This window comes from Microplitis mediator, chromosome 2 (assembly GCF_029852145.1).
Source record: "Microplitis mediator isolate UGA2020A chromosome 2, iyMicMedi2.1, whole genome shotgun sequence".
Classification (NCBI taxonomy): domain Eukaryota; kingdom Metazoa; phylum Arthropoda; class Insecta; order Hymenoptera; family Braconidae; genus Microplitis; species Microplitis mediator.
In genome coordinates this window covers 254,287-276,591 of record NC_079970.1, presented here as the reverse complement: position 1 = coordinate 276,591, position 22,305 = coordinate 254,287, and the positions used below count along the sequence as shown (strand labels likewise).

The window sequence follows — 22,305 nt, the reverse complement described above, 5'->3', positions numbered from 1 at the left end:
TTTCATTTTAATAACTATTATCAAAAACTCATGGAATTCTCACTAATTGTTGAATTAGAAAATTTCAAAATTTTTCTTCTTTCTATCAAGTTTAAATTCTAAACGTATAAATTCGATAAAGAATGATAAAAATATCCAAGGGTTATATTTTTCGATTTTACAAGTTTTGCATGGTTTTGAATTTCTAACAGTATCTCTGAATCAATTCATGATTGTTATTCTGTAAAGTGATCTCCTGCATTTCGTATTGTAGATATATGATGATTTTGTGTCAATTTAGAAGTTGGATAGAAACAAGATGGGTTTTGAATACAAGGGATTATAGAGAGGATTTGTTGAAAAAAAGATATCTCAAGGGTATTAATTTATTCATTGCTAAAAACAAAGAATTGATGTATCCGTGATTGGGAAAAAATTCGGACAGTTGTCGAATACTAATGAAATTGGAATTTGATAGATGATAGATCACTTTCTGAGTATATAAATCTTTTATTGTTTTTTATTTCATAAGTACAATAATTAATTTTTTTTTTGTAATTTATATTTCTTTAGTATAATACTGGTGACGTTTTTACGCTAGAAATAATTTGGCCAGCATTATTATAATAATTCCCCAGCGAAGATAAATTTACATAACTCCATAAACATCCATTGTGATGTTGAAAGAGCTAATTGTGTATTTTTGTTTATTTTTTAATTATTGTTTATACATAATTTATAATGAGTATACATTGTGCGTCAGTTGAAATTTTAACATGACATTTTGAAATGTATAATCAGTTTAAATTGTCATTTTTCCGGCTCTGTTGGTCCAGTTAAATTTTCTCCTCCGGGATGTATGTAGAACTAATTACAATTCTGTGATTGGAAGGTTTTAAAAGGAAAAAATAAAATTGTAGACTATTGCAAGCGTTTGATTTACAGGTAGACAGGCAAAATTAGAATTGCGTGAAATACGTTAAAGTGAGAATCGTTCGATAGTCGGGAAATAAAGCACGAAAAAAAATAGAACATATAGATTATTTTGAAAAAGTAAATTTACGATAAGTTTTTAATAAATCTCATTACTAATTAAATGAAATTTTTATGTGTGGAATTTTTTATAGTATAAAGAAACTATTGAAAAACGATCCGCGAATTCCTGAAACAAATTTTATATTATTTATATAAATCAGTATATAAAATCGTTAGATACGGTTAGATATTGTTACCACTATCGGTTCAAACTGACAAAGAATTTTCTGTATACCATAATAAAGACAAAGAACAAAGGAAAATGTGTGTATATGTACTGATAAAATAGTCGTTGCGAACGAATCTGAAAACATAGTTATCGATACGTGACCAGAGCTGGTTTTGTTCCCACCACTCACTTTGTCATCGCTTTGTTGGCCCCAGTGTACAATTGTTTTGAGACTCTTGCCAATTGGATTTAACTTGTACCGATACATAGCTTGAGATAAAAAAAATTATTCGTACTGAATCTAAAAAACCTAAATAAAAAAGGAAAAATACAATGTTTTTATAAAAATAAAAAGTAGCAATCAAAAAGTACGATTACAAAGTGACTGACTGACTACCTTTGATGCGAAATAAAGCTCTCTTGGAATTTCTTGTGTTACTTTTTCATATGATCAAGAATTCCATTCAGCTCGGCAATTTTGAAGGCACGTAACATAACAGATAAATGCTGATACAAAGGCGTTAAAGCTTCCTAGTGTAGTTTAGTGTAGCTGACCATACTGCTTTGCTTCGCATATAAATATACAGGAGATACGTACATACACTCACTGAGTACTGAGGAGGAAAAAATAAAAAAAATAAAAAAATGAGAATTCTTTGTATGCATACGAATGGTCTTGAACGTTTGGGATTGGGTGAGATAAAGCTTATAAGCTGTCATATGTTAAGGGGCGGAGATTTTATTTTTTCTGGGAGCGAAAAGGTCTCAATAAAAATTTTTACATTCATCATTATTCATTAGCGAAAAGTATGATGTACGGTAACTGATACATTTTAATTGCACTCTGTAATTCAGTAAAAAAAGTAGTCTTTCATTTTTTTTTTTTTTTTTTCGCGTTAGATATTTTTTCAAAATTTTTTGCTGTATCATTTTACTATTACATGATTTTTTTTTTAGTTAGCTGCATGTGTTTTTAACGTATCAAATAATTATCACTTTTTTTTTTTTTTTTTTCACTATAACTTTCTATATGGACGTGAAAATTCGGGATAAAATAAACAAGGAAAGTAAAGAAGAGACTAGTGTGTTTTTAAAAATTCTGAGGGTCGTTACCAAATTAATCAGCAAAGCTAATATTTGGTTCAATCGATTGCTATTAGGTTTTCGGTTGAGATGTGCTCTCTTACGAGTAGGTGACCTCATTGTGAAACTAAACAAAGTTCAGGTATGAATATATAGAAGAAAAAAAAAATAAACTGAAAGGAAAGAGATCTCGATTTTGTAGTAAGCAAAAGTAGTAAGATTTTAAAAATATTTTTTAAGTTTCATTCATAGATTATAATCAGTGTCATTCTTTAGAAATATTACATGACGTTTTTGTAGCCGTCGGGCACTCGACTTACACATGAATAAAAAAAAAAAGTACGTCGTTATCTCTTAGAGCAATGAACATTGGTTGCTTTCTGCTCTAGTGGCTTTATAGAGTTTTTATGACAATATTGAAATTCTCTTAACATTTTTATTCTTATGTACTTTTTAAGGATATGTGCGCTTATATATATTTAAAGAGATTGTGATTACTTTTTATTAAGGACTATTATTATACGGGGTTGTTTTTTTTTTGCTCAGAATTATAAACAGTATACGGAGTTAACTTGATAAAAATTTTATTTTATTATTACGAATTTCTATTAAAAATTTTAAATAAATAAATTTAAATGTACTAATTTTTATTAAATTATATCGCATTGTTTAAAGATAATGAGTTTTTACAATTTTTTAAAATTTCTGATACTAAAACTCATGATAATTATTTGAAATGGTTAGTTATGACGTAGAACTGAATAATTTTTAAGATTTAATTAATTTTAAAGTAAATTGAAAACAATTCAAAGGATTTATCTCAGAATCTAATTAAATTTCTGGATGGATGAATCCTTCCATTGTCGGGAGATTTATTTAAATCGATTGATTTCTTCGGGTTAATCGGAAAGTTTTAAAAGCGATTGTTTATTAGTTAATTTTCATGTAAAAAATTATTTAATTTTGTAACTCAAAAGTTGATTTAAAAATCTCTTGGAGCTCTGCTTCTTTTTGTGTCCTTATTGAAATTTTTTCTTTGTTATTATTTCATATCCAAAAATTTTGAGATTTTTTTTTTTCTAATAATAATCAATAAATAATTATTTTTTTCTTAGAAAGTAATAAACGAAATTACGTGTAATTATTCTCTTGAATTTTTTTTTTTTTTTTTTTTTTGTTGACTGACGTTTATTTCATTATCATTAAAGTTATTGCGTATGATGCACAAATATTTTACTCAGCTGATTGTGAAAATATGCGAACAATCCACAATATTGTCGATAATTGTTGACACATTGTAAACGTAAATAAAAATTATAAACGTCATAAATATTCTGACAAAATAAATATTTATAGTTTTCATTTATCTTGACAATTAATATTTTTAATTTATATAAAAAAAAATTCGTTACTTTTGCTCATTTTATTTTTGTAAAAATTATAATACTCATTTATTTATTTAGATTTTTTCATAATATATACGTATAATATTTATTGCAATTGTTTGTTAAAGTACAAGCTTCTTTTCAAGTTTAACTAAAGCAGCTTAAGCCCCGAGTACAAGAGAGATTTTAGTTAAACCCCATAGGGACTTTTGGCACCATACAATACAATACAATACAACATAATATATATACCACCCACTTTACTTATATACTTTTGCGACAGATTTATATCTATACAAACTAAAAACCTTCAGACCACTATTTTATTATCATAAAAACAAATTTGTTACGAATAATAATTTATTTTCATTTTATTTGCCATCCATCTTGACGATTTCTTATTGTCATACGCTATCAATAATAATTCTCGTCGGAATTTCTACAATAACTATGTGCAATAAAATGACTTTTCAATGCTTATCACTCTCAATAAAAAGCTTCATTGTTGAAAACTTGATAAAAATTTATATTTCAAACAAACAAAATATTGGTCAACCAAAAAAAAAAAATGTTATTTTGAATTATTTTTTATCTTAGCTCTGAACTCCTCAGGGATTTTGTTTATAAAAAAATTATTGCTCGTAGGGCCGGTTATTTTTTCTTTATTTTTGGTCTTTTTAGTCTGAGGGTTGTAAGCAGCAGTAGCCCGAGGGTGTATAAACTTACAATTGTAAGTTCTGTATGTACAGTACGAAGGATACTATCAACGATAGTACGAAACAACACTGACAGTACGGAGTACATATACATGCACTATTATATCTAACGTCCAAGTCGAAGTGCGTGGCGAGAGTTTCGCGCGCGTTCTACAAACACTTGTCTTTGTGTGCATTAAACCCTTGGGGGTATTGTCGTTTTCGTATGTACAGTGATGCTGTGTCACGGATGTTGATCAGAATGTGGATATTGTGGAGGGAGATAGGGAAGGATTTGCCCTGGGTGATGCCAGTTTACGTTTATTTATTCTCAATGATTTGACCTTACGTTCGAATAAATTTTGTTATAAATTTATAATTTTTCTCTTTACATCCAATGCTTATTTTTGAAATTTTTAAATTGCTTTTTTGAAATTATACTAGACAACATAAATCATCTCTTTAAGAAAAGTTTTAAAAAAAATCCCAACGAAACTGTTAAGATTTTTTTCTGTTAAAGCAGAATAATTAAAAAAGGTGTTGAATAGAAAACCAGGAAATGTAACATTTATTTAATTCGTATAAAGTATCTTTGGACTTTGCAAGCGATGTATCACTGCAGATGACCCGCAAAAAATTCCCTCTGTCATGGCCCATGCTCTTGAGAGTTTTTTTTTTTTGTTTTTATATAAAAATAGCAGGGATTTAATGCGATAAATTATTTTAAAATTCAAAAACATTTTTATCAATCTGTCTTTTACTTAATCTCTTAATTTATGCACATTTAAAATTTTGATAAGCACGTTAATTTCAAAGAAATAAATAAATAAGATAGAAAGTTTATAAATAAAATAATTACGTCGTCAGTAAATTTTGAATTCCATTGTAAATAACTTAAATTTTCGACTGATCTATTATTAATTTAGTGACTTGTCGAGCTTTGTACTTAGGTTATTGCAGAACCTCACGTACGACCGCATGCCCTTAAGTCTAATGCTGTACTACTTTTTTATTTTATATTATTTTATTTTTTTTTTACCAACATTCCCATCCTTTGGAATCCGCTGGTATTATATAACTTATCGTCATAGCATGAGAGGAAATTCTAAAACTCTTCGTGCCATACATATATATCTTTATAAAATATATAACAACACCAATTTATTCAAAAATTATATAAATAAAATATTAAACAAAAAATAAAATTTAAGTAATTAGATTTTACCTTTTTATATTCAGACATTTTCAATAATCTGAAAAATTTTAATTGAAATAAATATTTTCATTAATTGGAAATTTTTTTTCTGTTGATTCGTGATATTTCATCAGTTATTCTACTGCAGTATTCAACATTTGTTTTATTGTTATTATTATTTATTTTTATGCAGATACATCACAATTATATTTTATTATTTTACATTTAAAAATAAGCATATAAACCTGATAGTTGATTAAAGTTTAACAATAAATATATCATTTATCATCATTATAATGAATCCATATTTGAATAAAATAATAATTGAAAAACTAAAAATACCCAACATATGAAATGTTTACAAAAAGCTTTTCAGCTTTTCAGCAAAATGATTTCAATACTCGGAACAAATTTCGTATATATTAAATGTGTACCATATATCGTTGTCAATAATGATATTTGGGTCGTTGCATATTTTGAGTGCTCGTGATGACTATACATGAAGTGGTAAAAGTTAATTTAATGATTCTCTGCATTTTGAGATATACATACATATATGTTTATATATATATTCGTTATTAAGTTGGTTGATAATTTTCATCCCTACTTTATATTGCAGCTCAAGGTAATTTATATTTATGTATGTACAGTAAATTATTAGCATAAATATGAGTTGACTAGCTCGTTGGTACTTCAATAGCAGTAAGTGTTGAGAGTACTACTCGATGTTTAAACTTTTAGTTGTTTAACTTACTAACAATAGCTCGATTGCATTGTCTTCCTTTACATGACGCTCAGAAACTCTGAATGCCAACATGTAAACCAGAATGTCTCCGAATGATACAAACTCAAGTATAGATGTTACTTTAGTACTTACTACTACACGCTTTGATTGTTAAATTTCGTACATGATTATCATAACACCCATGGCAATAACTTTTCAAGCACGATTTAAGTTCACAATCTCCATGTAAATCCTCGTCAACTTACAGCTTAAAAAGTTTTAGACTAAAGCAAAAAAATGAAATTTTTTTGATTCATGTCCTGAAGATTTACTATTTTTGTAGTTTTTCTATTCATTAACTTTTTATTATATAAATCTATTGTCATTAAAAATCAAATTGTTGAGCACTACTTTGTTAATAAAAAATAAGTGCTGTCCTAGGTAACTTTAATTTCTGACGGTGTAAAACTTTTTTATTCGTTATTAAAACTGTACATTACATGTAAGCTATAGTGAAAGAGCAAATTATTGCTGGGAAAAAGTGAAAGCCTCCAGGGTTTATATGTCTTATCTAAACTTCTCATTTCATCTGGGAGTTTTCCAACTGCTTATAGAAAAAAAACCCCCCACGGCTATTTGTAGATAACTTGAAAAAAAGAAAAAAAAATCTTTTACGTCTACAAAATTATCAAATATTGGCATTTTTCCCCTTTTATAATTCGATTTCATACTTATTTTTTAAAATGCTAATTCAAATTTTTTTTTTTATCTAATATAAATTTTTTTAAATTGTTATCGTTATTGATTCGAATCTTCAGTTATCAATCATCAAGTATCAGAGATAATAAAAATAAAACGGTGATTTATTTATTTATTATTTTTACTCGCTTTCAAATTTTGATAGAAAAAATAAAAAAGTTGATAACAATATTAAAACATCATTTTACATTTAGATATAAATTATTTTACTGAAATTAAAGAAAGAGAAAACTTAAAGCTCATTTATCTCCCGAACTGTCAAATTGATTTAAAATGAAATTTTTTAGTGTAATTTGCATTCTTTATTAATAATTCAGACAGACAAAAATATAATTTTTCAATTTAACTGAATACTGGAAAGTATATAAATTTTAATTTAAATAAAATTAATTAAACAATAAGTCTAGCCTTTTTGCTATTGCGATACCAACATTCTCACTTGAAATCATGAATTCTATAATAAAAATTTGTTGAATAAATTTTGAAAAATAATTGTCTCATATTCTATCGCTTTTTCCTCTGATACTGATACCCTAGTTTTTTTCACCCTGCATTCGATTATAATGCAATACATTTTGATTGAGTATCGACACCCAACTTATTTTGCAATTTAACGGCGCGAAAGGCTCTCATCGCTGCCAATCAAATTGCTAAAAAAGTCATCGCCTTTAATGGAGATATCCTAAAATAAAAATAAAAAAAAACCCTTCATGTTCTATTCATTTTCTTTATACTCTTCTTTTCATCCCCTATAAACTACTCGTTACGTATTTTATTTTTTTTTTATTTTACTGAATGTATTTACTTAACTCAGAACATCACTACTCTGTAATATTTACTTGAAATCTATAGATATTCTGTCAACAAGGAGCTTTGAACTAACTGACTAATTGAACTTGCCAACACCGTAGTTGATTTTCTCAGTAAAGTGTTGGTCATGTTAATTGATCACCTTCAAAAGATGCACAGAGAGACATGTCTTCCAATTAATCCCAAACTCATATAATTTAATAATCCAATATTTTATTTAAATAATAGTTACGTCTACTGTCTTTACACACTTTACCAAAATTTCTTAAGTAATATATAAATTTTAATAAAAAAGAAGAAAAAAATACTTTTAAACTTTTGTGTAACTTTATATAACTTCCGTTCGTTAACTTACTCATCATATGACTTAGCTGATCTACAACAAAAGTTATCTTGTTCTCGAAATCACCCTCCGTTTTGTTCTTCGTCTACTTGTGTTACGCTAACACATTAAATTAGTTGAACAGTGTGAATAAAAAAGTATATCATAAATTATAAGTGTGAATATGAGGATCCATTAATTTTTTTTCACACTTTGAGCTTTTTATAAATTATAGTTATTTACGTTTTATCTACAAATATATAACATGTAAAATATATCTTTACATTTTATGGCTTCATATCAAAGCTTTATTTTGATGTCATGCATTTAGAAATTTTGATGTCGATTAATTTTTTTGATAAAAAGAATATCGACTTTTATGATTCAGCATAATTTTGATTTTTATGTATATTTTTTTATTCACAATAAAATAGTCGCTTTCAAAAACAGATCTGTTTACAATTTATACTTTATTTAAAAAATTTTTGAGATCATGGTCAATTTAAAGTCTGTGAAAAATAAAATAAATAATGCGATCAAAAATACTTTTGAAATTATATTATTTCGGTTGGTTGTATACGTTTTTAAAATTTTTGGAATCGCACCATTTGCCGTAGAAATTAAAAGAAATTACAATAATTTATCTGTGAATATTAATCAATCGTTAAAAGGATCAATTTATAATTTTACTTTATCATTTTATTTCGTGATCGTGATATTTTATTTCATTTACGGAGATGTTTATAGAGAAGCATATAAATTGGAATTCATTGTTACAGTTTTTATGTTGATCGGTGAAAATGTAGCGATGACTGTTACGGTGGTGACTTTTTGTTTAAAGCAACGGAAAATAGTTAAAATTTTTGAAAGTTTAATATTTTTAGAAAGAGATTTTATTGACAATTATTGCGATACAAAAAAATTGAAAGATTATAAATATAAGCACGTATTTATTTGTGCGCCGCAAATGATTTTGAGTTTTATTATTGCAATTGTAAGAACTATTGACTACGAAGGAGATTTGATTGAATATATAGTATATTTGGTTCCAAAATTTATCATTGGGGGATTGCTAATGCAGTTTTCTCTTATTGTTATTTTTATTGAAAAAAGGTTTCGTGCAATTAATGAAACATTTGCTTCACTTGCTGCTGTAAATAATAATTTTACAGATATTAGTATTAGTTCGTTATCTTTACGCAAAAGAGGTTTCGATAATTACAAACTTGTTGCAGTGAAAAACAAAATTGTAAATCTTAAAAAATCATATCGATCTCTCTATGAAATTACTAAAAGTGTCACTAAGTTTTATTCGTGGCTTCTTGTTTTTGCGATTCTTAATTTTTCGACTGTCGTTGCTTATAATTTGTACAAAATCGCAATAATAACAATTCGACAACAACTATCAACAAAATGGTGTTTTTTTGTCAGTATATGGTGTATTACTTATTTCGGTCCACTTTTAACTTTTACTGGTTACATTTCAAAAATTTCAAGCGAGGTATGTATTCAAATAAAATGTTCAAATTTTTTATCATTAAAATTTATGCTACTTACTTATTTTTTAAATTCCAGATGTCAAGAACTGGTTCTATTATATTTTGTATTGTAGATAAATATCATTCACACGCTGTAATACAAACCGAAGTAAATTTCCAATAAAATTTCTTTTTTTTATACATATTTTTATTAATTCTTTTGTGATTTTCAGTTATTGGGCTTTACTGATTCATTACTACATACAAAAATTGACTTTACAGCCGCTGGATTATTTTCACTCGATTGTTCACTCGTCACATCTGTAATATTTTTTTTTTGTGTAGAAAACAAAAAAAAATTTTTTTTTCAAAACTAATTAATTTTTATTTTTTTAGCTTATCAGTTCAATAACAACATACATAGTTATACTGATCCAATTTCATCAAGATGAGAAAAAATCTGCCAATTAAATGTGTGAAATTTAATTTTGATGTTTAATGGGAAATTGGAATTACCAACCAATTCATAATTATTTGAATCAAAATAAATTGTCAATCATTAAGAGGTAAATTGAGCTCACCAACATATCTAACGTTTTATTTTGATAATTTCGAGAAACTGTCATAAAGTTATTTCAAAATTTTTAATAATTTTAGCTTAATTTACCTCCTAACGGTTCATTAATATAGAAAATTAAATAGACATGTAAATTTGAAATAAATATGTGACTCCTAGAAATGCTTAATAAATAATTAAACCTTCGCTTTGACATAAAAAAAATTAACAGGCAACTCTGCGGGTTAGTTTTAAAACTCTTTGTTGCTGTTAAGTATACACTCGATCCCAAATAGTCAGAAGTACTTTTCAAGATTTTTTAGCGTCGAAATCTGTCAAAAAGACACAATTTCAAAATATCAAACTGAAATTTATTTTTTCTCTTTTTATAAATTTTTATTTCCATAACGAAAAGTTGATTCCAACAAAATAATTTAATTCAAGAGAATCTAATATTAGCAATAAGAAATTTATTTGTTTCATAGAAAGCTAAATATATGTTTGTACTTGTTGATGTCCAAGTAAAACATCTTACATAAAGTTTTTTAATAGTTATTTTATCTTATCATTAACCTCAAGTTAACTTTATACGAAATACTCTACTTGAACGATACGTTTCTCTTTGATCAAGTAATCAAGTAATTAATGGAATCATTGACAAAATTGAATAATTAATTTGTTAAATAATGAATGAATGAGTTAGTCGTTTGTGAAATGAGACGAGGTATTTTATCTTGTTAAAAAGTATTAGTAATCTCTGAGGGTTGATCAGTAAACCGTGTAGTTAAACATGATTGTGTAGTCGGTCAGACGTTGCATGTACTCGGGGGAGTACATTAAGCACGTACATCATTAACTCTAGTTGTATTATTGTTACTGTAGTCCAATAAACAAGAGTGATCGCTCTTGCGCTGCAACAACCTTACGTATGTACGTAGATTGTAGTTGTATACACACAGATATTCGACAGCCCACATTAGTATAGCTTGTGAAGATATCATTGGAATAGCTCCCGCACGTACCACAATGATGACGGCGGCATGAAGCTATTAGACATTTGAGTATCGTCACGTCAACCTCGAGAGTAATACAGATCTATTAAGATTCAGACGTATTCTGTATTATCAAACTATAATGGGATAAGAGGGGCTCTAAAATAGACAAGATGTAGGGGTGAATTAACGATCCTCAATGTGAAATACTCCGTCATTTTATTGAAACATTAACATCAACTTCTCTTGAGATTTAATTTGTTTTCTTCACAAACTTCTTATCTCGTATTTATTTTAATTTTATTTAAATATTAAATATTTAAAAAATTTTTACGATACTTGAGTTGAACCATAAAATTAAAGGGGATATGAAAGTCAAATGATTGTCTTCGAGGTTCATTTTCTAGGCTAATCAAGTTTTCTGTCCAATCAAGTATCAAATGAGTAATGTGTGACAATCAATAATAATCTTGTAATCGATGCGAAATAGAAAACTATAAAATCAGGAATTTCTGATGACTCACTGGTAATTCCCAATCATCTTTAATTATTTTGTATTTTTTTTACTCACTATATACATATTTATATATGATTTATCTTTGCAATTATTTTATTTTTCTCATCTTATAATTTAAATTTACAATTTTTATCCCGCATCCACTTGTCGAGTAGATTATTTGCCAGTAAAAAGAAAATCTTTAAGTTGAATACGCGGGGTAATGAGAAAAAAATTTTTTTATTTAACAGAGTCAAAGTGTAGTTAAATGTAAATATTAACGAAAAAGTATTTTTAAAATTTAGCTAAGTCATTTTTGTTTGAGTTGAGTGTCTCTGATCGATCAAGCTGTCGACTTGGTGCCATTTGTATTTCGTCCGACAGCCTCTCAGGGATTTATGTAAGCCTGCATTTTCTTTACATCCATTGCATTACCACTTTATTTCAACCACATTTCAACTGCTTTTATTTATTTCTCTTTATATTCAAGGTACAATATCTATTTTTGTATTTTTCCTTAAAATAGCTTGACGGTATTTTCTTTCGACAGTATTTCTTACTATTATTATTATTATTTACTTCATTTTTTTCCTTATTCTTATGTTGAATTTCGTAACTCACACTGGATTCTTAAGAACATATCCTAATAATATCCACTATCTTAATCTAGAATTGAACATTAATAATATTATCACAATGTGCCCATTACCATATTCTTGTTATCTTCAAGATACTTCATTTACATATTGGGTTATATGAATTATTGAATGGTAACAAGTTTAATTTAGACCTTGAAATTTTATAAGAGATTTATTGCATCGATATCGTAATACCGTATAGGCATTAATTTCATTTTAAATATTTTAAAAAATATTATTTTTATACAATTTCAATAATTTAAATCATTAAAATTTAACAATAAACTTCCGGCGTGGTATGACAATGCTATGAAATATATATTTAAATAATTGAGTAGAGTCTCAATTAATCAGGTCGCAAATTGATACCGCTCGATAGTGATAAACTCAAGTTTGAGAGTGGAAAATTTTGAAAAGTGTTAAGAAGGATTGGAATTGAGGAGAAAAAGAATTTGTGTGAGTCTATTGTCTTAAAAAAGATGAAATGAGGTCAATTTTGACAAAATCTATTGATTGTCTGAAACTTTAACTATGTTATAAACTGCAATATTTTATAGACGAAATTTCGTCTGTGTACGAAAATAATTTCAATTTCAAGTTTTATTAATTTTTTCTCATATATAGAAATTTTTTGTGATAGCCTTTAAATTATTCATTCAAGGAAGTCTGTAAAACTTTTATGAACGAAAGGTTGAGGTCAAAAAAAATTAAAAGCTTTTAATAAAAAAAAAAAAATGAAATTTTCTAAATTATTGCTGATTATTTTACTTTTGTAAAAGCAAAAGCTTTTATTTTATTTATTTATTTTTCTTTTTTTCAACTCAACGAATCGAAAAAAAAAAATTTCTAAAAATTCTACTAGGATTATCGAGAACCGCGGATGGTTATCGATAGAATCACTGAATCCGTATTTTAATTTATTTTATATTTATTCAGGGTATGGGTAAACTGAAAAAAAATAAAAAGAATAAAAGTTCTGAAATAGAAGAAATATTTTTCGATAAAATAGGGTAGATCATATGGATACTATTAACTGGGTAATCGATTGTTCTATCTCTACAATCTGGTTGTCCTTTGGCGTTTTAGTCAGACATTCCAGGGAGTATTTTATAATGACAACCGAGCTTGATATCATTCCTCGGCGATAAAGCAATAAAGACAAAGTGTAAGTGAGAGAAATAGAGAGAGAAGAGCGTTACGAGTGAAACAAAAAGGATTTCAAGGATGATCAATATAATTGCCTAGACTGATCTGTTTGCTCGACAATAGGAAATCGAATTTAAAAGGTAGTCGTGACAGTTACTGAGAGTCTCGTTGAGTACACTTGTGTTATTTGATGTTACCTTGTAAAATAAAAATCGTGTCCTGTTTTTCTTAGTAGCCTTTGAATTTATTTTACATAAATATCTTAAAGGATATGTTTTATTTTTACTTTTATTTTATAGATGGTTGTAGAAAAATTGAAAATTGAATAAAAAAAAATTTTTTTTAATGAAAGAAAAACTTGGTGCATTGATTAAAAGACAGAAAGTCAATATTGATAGACTAACCGTGATTCGAATTAAAGTTAGTAGAATATTGTTTGTGAATCGGAAACTGCGATCGAGTTTTCTCTGTTGGCCCTACTTGACTCTCCATAAACTCAAACTACTACATTCTGAAAAATACCGATCAGAGTGGAAAACTCATTCAGTACTTAGAAAGAAAAGCTAACTCACTGTATAGCTTATTATTAAATTTAAACCTTTTTTTTTTATATGAAAGTAAACAAATTTTCAACTATTTTATTTTTAATTTTCCGAGAATTATTTTTATTACATTTCGAAATTGAATTAAAAAATTATATTATTATTTAAATTAAAATTAAAATAACTATAATTGAATTTGTACAGTAGAGTATGGTCAAAGTCTTAACAGAATATTTTTTAAAAAATAAGATGATGTAAATTCATTTTATTTAAAATTTTTTTAAGGTAAATACTATAAGCCTTATCGTCATAATATGATACAGTAACTTAAACTTTTATTTCCTCAACAACTTTTGAGGCTGCAAGTACTTTTTAAACATCTTGTTACATTCCCGAGTAAACTTCTTTATGATTATCTACCGACACAACCGTTGAGAATTTTATCGTTTAAACTTTTCTTAACTGCTAATAAAATAGCACAAAGTTAAAAGAAATAAAATAATATTTGCATAATTAAAATTATAATTCATAAGCAAAAAAAAAAAAAAAATTCGAAATAATGAAATACAAGCATATCTGAATTTTAAGAGTTAAATTTATAATTTTTTTATTTAAAAGACATCGACGTTGCAATATGTTAACCTACTGAATTTTAATAACCTCTCTGGTATGTAAATTTTGTGAGTTCTCTGTGAACAATTTCCATTAAAAATCAATTCAAAAAAACCGTTACTATACGAAAATACATAAAATATAATTTTAAAAAATATAAAATAAAATAATAATAATAAATAAATCCTTTTAGTGATTTATGTAGTATAGTAAAATATATGTTTTCAAAGGTTGACTGATCAAGGTTGACCCAAATCGAAGGGCAATTAACTAAGTCTACTAATGAACCTCATAGATTGCTAGTGACTTGCTTCACTTGGTCGCGGATCTTGTTTCAATATTCCAATACTTCAACTTCCAAGACTTGAATTACCTGCCCCTAACTGCTAACGTTGAAATTAACAACCAACTCTTGACGTAAATCGTTTGCAAAGATCAAAATTATATTAAAGATTAATTCTTTCGCTTAAAAATAAACAACAAAACTAATAAATCTGTAATGGATACTAATCAATGATGTTATATCAGCTAAATATCATAAATAAAATTTTTAAATATATACTTGTAGATATAAATTTTATAAAAGATACTTCACCGCTCTATGATAGATGCCATTTATCCATTATTAGTAGCACGTCTAAGATTTCTCAAGTGTCATACTGCCAATTTCACTATATAAGATTTCAAACTGTCTTAATTCTCTATATTTCACAAATTTAATTGTTTTTAAATTAAATAGGGTTTTTTTTTATCTATTTAACATTTTCTCAAAAATAGTTTTAAAAAAAATGAGGTACCTTGATTTTAGTGAGCTGTCCCTAATAGCTAGTAGAATATGTCGAGTAATGATGGTGCAGCTACACGAGTATGTAGAACGATTAACAGGTGGCCTGGTATCCATTCTCGTGGGAGTCTACTGGCAATTACAGCATGTAGTTGAGATAAAACAAGTCGTTATTTTATAAATTTTTTTTTTTTTTTTTACCTAAATTGAACACTATGTATTTTTATTTTGTTTTAACGTTTGTCGCGCATCACATTCTGATGATGATGATAATCAAGTTGAATTGACGTGATTATGTTTTATAATGATAAAATAAAATAGCTGAAAAAAATGGGTTGTTGGAATTTATGGTAGCTGATAATAAATTTAAAGGATAATGTGACATAGGGTGTATGATGATAACAGAGAGCTGGAACTTGATGCTGGATAACCCGCATATTTAGTCGAGCATACTTATGCAGTACTATTTACCTCAAGCGCATCATTCAAAGAGATCCTTGTCCCCATGTAATATGTATCTATGTGACGATATAGAGTACAGTTACAGCAAATGCCACTGCACCAGGTACTTTGAAGTCATTTTAGAGAATTACAATTACGTTAGTTTAGATCTCAACTATTCATGGCCGCTTGAACACTTGGCGTTGAGTATTCCCTCATTCGTATTAAATTACTTAACTTAGACACCGGAGTCACCGGAATTACCAATCTACTTATTGCGGAAGTCGCGGTTTATTATGTACAAATAAAACAACACCTGTCACACTATTCAATAAAACAGTTGATTAAATATTAAATTAAATAAAATTGATGATAAACTTTAAAAAGTTAAATTTATTTGATATTAAGTTATGTAAATATGAATGATAATTTTTGTTGGTCTTTAGACACGTAAAGACACTGATGGAGGAAGTGGAGGCGACCAAGAACCAGGTAGTTGTTCTTCAAGGCCATCGATTAGTGAAACTTCCTGGGCGGATGCGCAAAAACCGTCAGTGCCAAATGAATTTACGTCAACTTTAACATCTATTCGACAGCAGTTTCCGCTCGGCGATGATAGCGATAAAAAAATAATTTCAACTGAGAAACAAGAGCCATTAGAAGAAGCTAGACATGATAAATGTCTTTTACGAGCTGACTGTCCTATTCAAGCTATCCAAGTGACCGGTTGTGAGCCATCAGACGCTAAGATGGAGCCACTGATGGTCTCGACGGCTTCTTCAAGTTCTTCGGTATCTGGACAAACGAGACTTCCTACTAGTTTACTTTTCGAGCTACCGGACTCTCGCAGAGGATCCACTACTCCGAGTGACAAAATGCCGGCTATCAGTAAAGCTCAAATGAAAGGTAACACTTAATGTTTTTAATTATAATATTTTATTATTTAATGTTAAATTATTTCATTTTATTTATTTTTTTGTTTTTTGTCAAGAATTCGAAGAAGCATTCAATCTCTTTGACAAAGATCGTGATGGAAGTATTACCAAAGAAGAACTCGGCAGAGTTATGCGCGGTTTGGGGCAATTTGCCAGAACAGAGGAATTGCGAACAATGCTCGAGGAAATCGACACTGACGGTGAGTTTCTACTGATAAAAATACATAATGTTTAAATATTTTAAATCATCTTTTATCTATAAAATACTGGGTACTGTCAAATGAATTTTACAAATGTTAAATTAAATTGACCGATGTTTCACTTTGTATACAACTGCATGATAAATTACTCAGATTCCTGCTTTAATATTTTTCCTCGCTATCAAATGAATACAAGTGGAATGGATACATCAATTACTCGTTGTTTCGGTAGAAACAAAAGTATGACGATCATAAGATACAGTTCCCGCACATTTAGATTCTTTTTTTTTTTTAAATTATGAATAATTAAAATACAGGCACATAAATTGATAATTTATATCTACCGTAAATAAAAATAAACTACTGAAATATTAGATAGCAACATATATTTTTTTTTTAACAATTGTAAAAGTATAATTAAATGAGGTTGATAATTTTTTTTTATAAATAAGATTAAATTCGATAAAACCAGAATTTTAATTGTTCAGTAATTTCGTTATCGGAATTAAAAAACAATTAATATAATTATAGATATAGATTTACGATACTCTGTGCCGATAAATTATTAAAATTATTTGTTAACTGGAAAATATGTAGGTCATTTATCAAAACTTGGAGTTAACTATTTCCCGGCTTGTGATTTCTGTAGCAACTGATATCATAGATATTACCACAATGACACATATAATATTCAGACTTATGTCTTTGTAAGTTTAATGGGGTAAAATTATAAGCCTGTACATAACTTTTGATAATTGTATTTATAGTTTTGTTTGAAAACTATTGGTTCATTTTAAATGAGTAATTTTATTTTTATTTACTTTAGTCTTGCTGTTGTGTTTTGTAGAAAAATTAAATAAAAAAATATTTTTTTCCGGCGTAATGCAGTAGCAAAAAGTATAGAAACGGAAAATTTTACGGATGCTTGACAAACTCAAGGAAAATAAAGTTATCTTGACATCTATCCCTCTGCAGAGGATCGCATTTCAAGTTGTTTTTTTTTAATCGTGTAGAGACTCCTTCGATATTTTTCGTTTCAATATATTTTTATTTTCATCAACTATATTTTTGTTACATTTCTGATCCTTTTTGCTACTTTACTTTACAGAGTTCTCTTATAGATAAATACTAACACACAGATATATATTTTATGATATTTCAAGAAGATTTAAGTATCTTATCTGTTGATAGAAATTTATTTATTTTATTTTCTCTGTAAAAATTATACGGTCATGAAATTTTAACAACATCATTAAATTCATGAATAATTTATACGAAATATAACTTCAAACAAGCAAATATTAATGCATTAAAATTTAAAAAAACAAAACTCATATTTTTATATTTATTTATTCATTTATTTATACTTTTTATATAGATAAAAAAAGGAAAAGTCTTGTAAATATATCATGTCCAAATAAATTAAATTAACATATATATTATCCGGAGCACAATAAGACGTGTTTTAAAAAAATAAAAATTTGTTCCGTTGAAAGACTCTCGGGAAGGATGAGGCAATTCGGCCATCCTAGGCAGTCCCGATAGTTAGAAATTTTACACAAAATTTTTATTTTTCGCATTTATTTATTTTACTCAGCAGTTTTACTCCCCTGATATATATTTATATATGAATAATAATAATTAGTTTAAAAAAATAAAATTTTCCATATAAAAATTCAGTATCTAGACAACAGTATTTCGAGAATACTATATATATTGAGCGTAAACGTTAGTAGCTTAATCGATGAGACAAGATTCTTGAGATTGAGAATTTTTTCCAACGTTCGGATAAGTAAGTTCAAGAGGTAGTAGATAAAAAGTAAAAAAAAAATCATGTTTCCATTGAACGTAAATTTTTTTTTTTTTACAATAACATTCGCCAATAGAATAGTGGAAAGGTAATTGCTTACATTTTATAGATATCCATTTATATCTTGATAGAAATGCAGCCGATGCATTTGGCCAAGACTCGATATCGCTTGAAGCATTTTTGCACCAAGTAGAGAAATTTTTACAAATGTTTTTACGGTAATATATGTCAATGGATAGATAGCTAATGAGGAATGCATACGAGAGTTTCTGTGGTACTTATTTCTCTGTCATTACTTGATAAATAAGCATATTTTCTTGTTCAGCTCTTTAACATAATTCAATATACGTCTTTCGTCTTCCCTCGTCTTCAATACGAAGACTAATCAGTATCATTGTTATCCTATTCGAAAATTACTCTTCTTGCAATCGCGAACACTCTAGTGCTTTCAATAGATATTGCATCTATTTTATTTTTAATTTTATTGCACGATGTTTCATATAAATTACTTGTTAATCTTATAAATATATTTTCTGTTGTTTGTAAAATGAAAAAAAGTTATTTTAATTAATTAAAATGAAAATTAATAGACGACGTGAAGATAGTTAATTATATTCTAAATCCAAAATCTTTTTATGTCCGAGTATTTGAATACCTTTAGAGTAAAATTAATTGCATTTAATTCGGCGTAACGTTTTAAATAAATTGCAATTAAATCTTCGTAACTTGTTATTCTCTATTCTCTAATTTTACTTTCATTTTACTTAAGTTTTGTAGTTCAAGACTTAAGGTAACTTTAACAAAAAGCTCATGTTAATTTAAACACTTGATTTTTTTTATGTTTATTTAAAAAATTATATAATCGCGCCAAAATAAAATTAATATTTTCTCATGTAATTTTTTTTTTTTTTTCAATAAAAATATTAAAATGAATATTGATTAATTGTTTAAGTACTCGTCAAACGTAAACAAAATTTTACTCTCGCTGACTTTGGATGTTTGCCGTTAACTGATTAATATATGACGTGAATGATCGATTGCTTTCAATCTTAGTTGAACATTTTATAAAGATATATATTTTTGAATTTTAAAATATGTAAACAAAATTTAATAAAATTGTGATACTCAATTACTTCAATAAAGTTGATTGTAAATTAAAAATTAAAAAATTAACAGATTTTTAAATATTTAATAAAATTACGGTTATCAAAGAGGAAAATTTGTAATCAATTTTAAATGAGAAATAGCTCTTTTGGTGTATATTCTTTTAAAAGTTTCTGTGAATCTAAAGGTAAAGAGAAGATACTGATACTTATAACCCTTGTAAATATTTCTCGTGTTCATGAATATGGCTTGAGGTATATGCATCGTTGCACTTTCATCATCTGGTGAATAAGTATTCACTCGACCTTTGCTTTAAATTCGGCTCAGCACTGTACATATCATCAAAATTGTTGAATATATTTTCTCCATATTAATTTTGTTTACCACCATATCGTTATAAAAGTTGTTATATAAAACATATTCATAAAAGTAACTCGGTATTATATTTTAGGTAACATTAAAATTTAATCATATATTTTATGACACCTCAAGTTTTATGCAGATTGATTCGAGTATCAGCCTGGAAGCTTAACTAACTTCAGTGTTTAATACGCGTGAATAAGTAACTTATGCATATTATACGAGGATTTACGTGTTACCACCTTAATATAGTTATATAGTATCATAAATTGCAACTCGTTTCCTATGAGACTTGATGGTTAAAAATCATCGAAAATTCTCCTACTAACAAATTTGTTTCATAAGCTTGATAAATATTTATGTATATATACATACCTACAATGTTTTGGATGTTCAGAATTCTTGGTTTTATTCCACAAACAACCTGGAATTTTAACAATTTTCTTTGGTAACTTTCGAAACTAACAAGGATGTGGGTTCTCGCAGTGAACCCAAAAAAAAGTCTTTATTTTCACTTATTATTATTTTCACGGAATTTCAAATACCCGGGATTAATTTTTGTAAAATTTATTTTCCGTAATGGAAAATTATATTTCTTACTTGAATTTACACAAAAAAAATTTCTGAATTATAAAAAAAAAGTTTTCAATGACACTTTAATTTTAAACAAGTGCATGATTTCGCTGTGTCCTTTCGTTTTTTTCTCGGAAAAAAAAATTTCAATATTATGGATGCTCAATAATTTATCTTCTTAATAATAAAAAAAAAAAAAAAATCTTGATGTCGTACCTGAATAAGAACTTATTTGTTATCTAGTTTCACGGTTTATTTTTTTTGTGTTTACCTTTGTATGTCGTTTTGTAAGGATGAACAAAATTAGATGTCCGAGTACGAGAAGATTCACGATCACACCCTAAAACTACTTTACTTTTCAGTATCTTCTTTTCTCTACATTTTTACACTCGTACCAATTTACAACACCGTGCGCTATTATTTCATTTCGGGTTAGCAGTCATGTCACAAACAATGTCAGGTAAAAAATAATATCATACCCTTTGTTTTTAACCATAAATAATTTTTCAACTTGCTACGTGTGCATACTTCTGTATAAGCTCTAAAGCCATACTTTATACGAGTAAAGTTAAGTTTTTTCAGCTGACAAAAATAAGTTACAAAAGCAGTGAGTGAACGTTGCACTGCTTAAGGCGTTTTGCTGTAACGATGCTACAGACTCTGATGATGGTTGAGTTATATAACTCATTTAACACCTCAGGCTAATTGTCGTGTTAAAATTATTAAAGCTGAACTAACTATCAAAGGCATCTTTATAATTTTCATTTATTTTTAACGCATAGAAAATAACCGGTTTTTATTTTTATTCCTTTACAATGTTTAACGGTTGGTTGGATTACGTTTACATTTGTCTGAAATTTTGATGAATGGTATAATAACTTTGTGATTTTACAGAAATGTACAATCTAGGTTTATACTGAACAAAAGATCTCAGACAAAAGCATAACACATATTACTGATATCATAACAATTATATACTATCAACAACCAGCATTATTTAGTTAAAACCAAAATAGATTATAAAATAATACATATTCTAAATAAATTTTTCAAAATTTTCGTGCAGTATCTACACCAAGTCATAGATAAAAATAAATCTCACAATTTATAGTCTGTAATGACCAATTGTTTTTGGTCCAATCTTAACAACAAAAAGAAACTTTAAGAAAGTACAATCATGAGGGTGAAGAAAAAAATACAAAGCAATTCATCTACGAACAATTTTATCTGCCTTTTGTATATCTTTCGAGAAGAGAAATAAAAAAATAAAAACAAATTGTATTTACACTTTTATTTTTGTGGAAAAGATTTGCGGCTTTATTCGAACCAAATTTAATTCTTGTTAAGTCTAGATCTAAACGGGATTTAGAGCACACCGTTGAGGCGCCTCACTAGTTTTTTTGTTTTTTTCTCACTGTCTCATCCCTTTATGTAATTTATTCTCATCTTCACACACACATTATTATGCAATTAAACTATACA

At 27.3% G+C, this 22,305-nt stretch overlaps 1 protein-coding gene and 1 long non-coding RNA gene across 4 annotated transcripts in view; one reads left to right on the top strand and one right to left on the bottom strand.

Annotated features, from left to right (window-relative positions):
- LOC130663158 (myosin regulatory light chain 2) overlaps positions 1 to 22,305 on the top strand; it is a 39,326-nt gene that overhangs the window by 3,182 nt on the left and 13,839 nt on the right. For 2 of the 3 annotated variants that reach the window (XM_057462265.1, XM_057462266.1), the window contains exons 3-4: positions 16,288 to 16,747; positions 16,833 to 16,976. In XM_057462265.1, coding sequence (XP_057318248.1) covers positions 16,288 to 16,747; positions 16,833 to 16,976 — 604 coding nt within the window. Of the gene's footprint in view, positions 1 to 2,176; positions 2,409 to 16,287; positions 16,748 to 16,832; positions 16,977 to 22,305 lie in introns of those variants that run through there. The other variant, XM_057462264.1, reaches the window with a different exon arrangement.
- Positions 480 to 21,427, bottom strand: LOC130663161 (uncharacterized). The gene is made up of 4 exons (XR_008989162.1): positions 21,095 to 21,427; positions 20,626 to 20,674; positions 1,581 to 1,797; positions 480 to 1,493 (listed from the first exon to the last, which is right to left on the bottom strand). It is a non-coding gene; the product is annotated as an uncharacterized LOC130663161 (long non-coding RNA).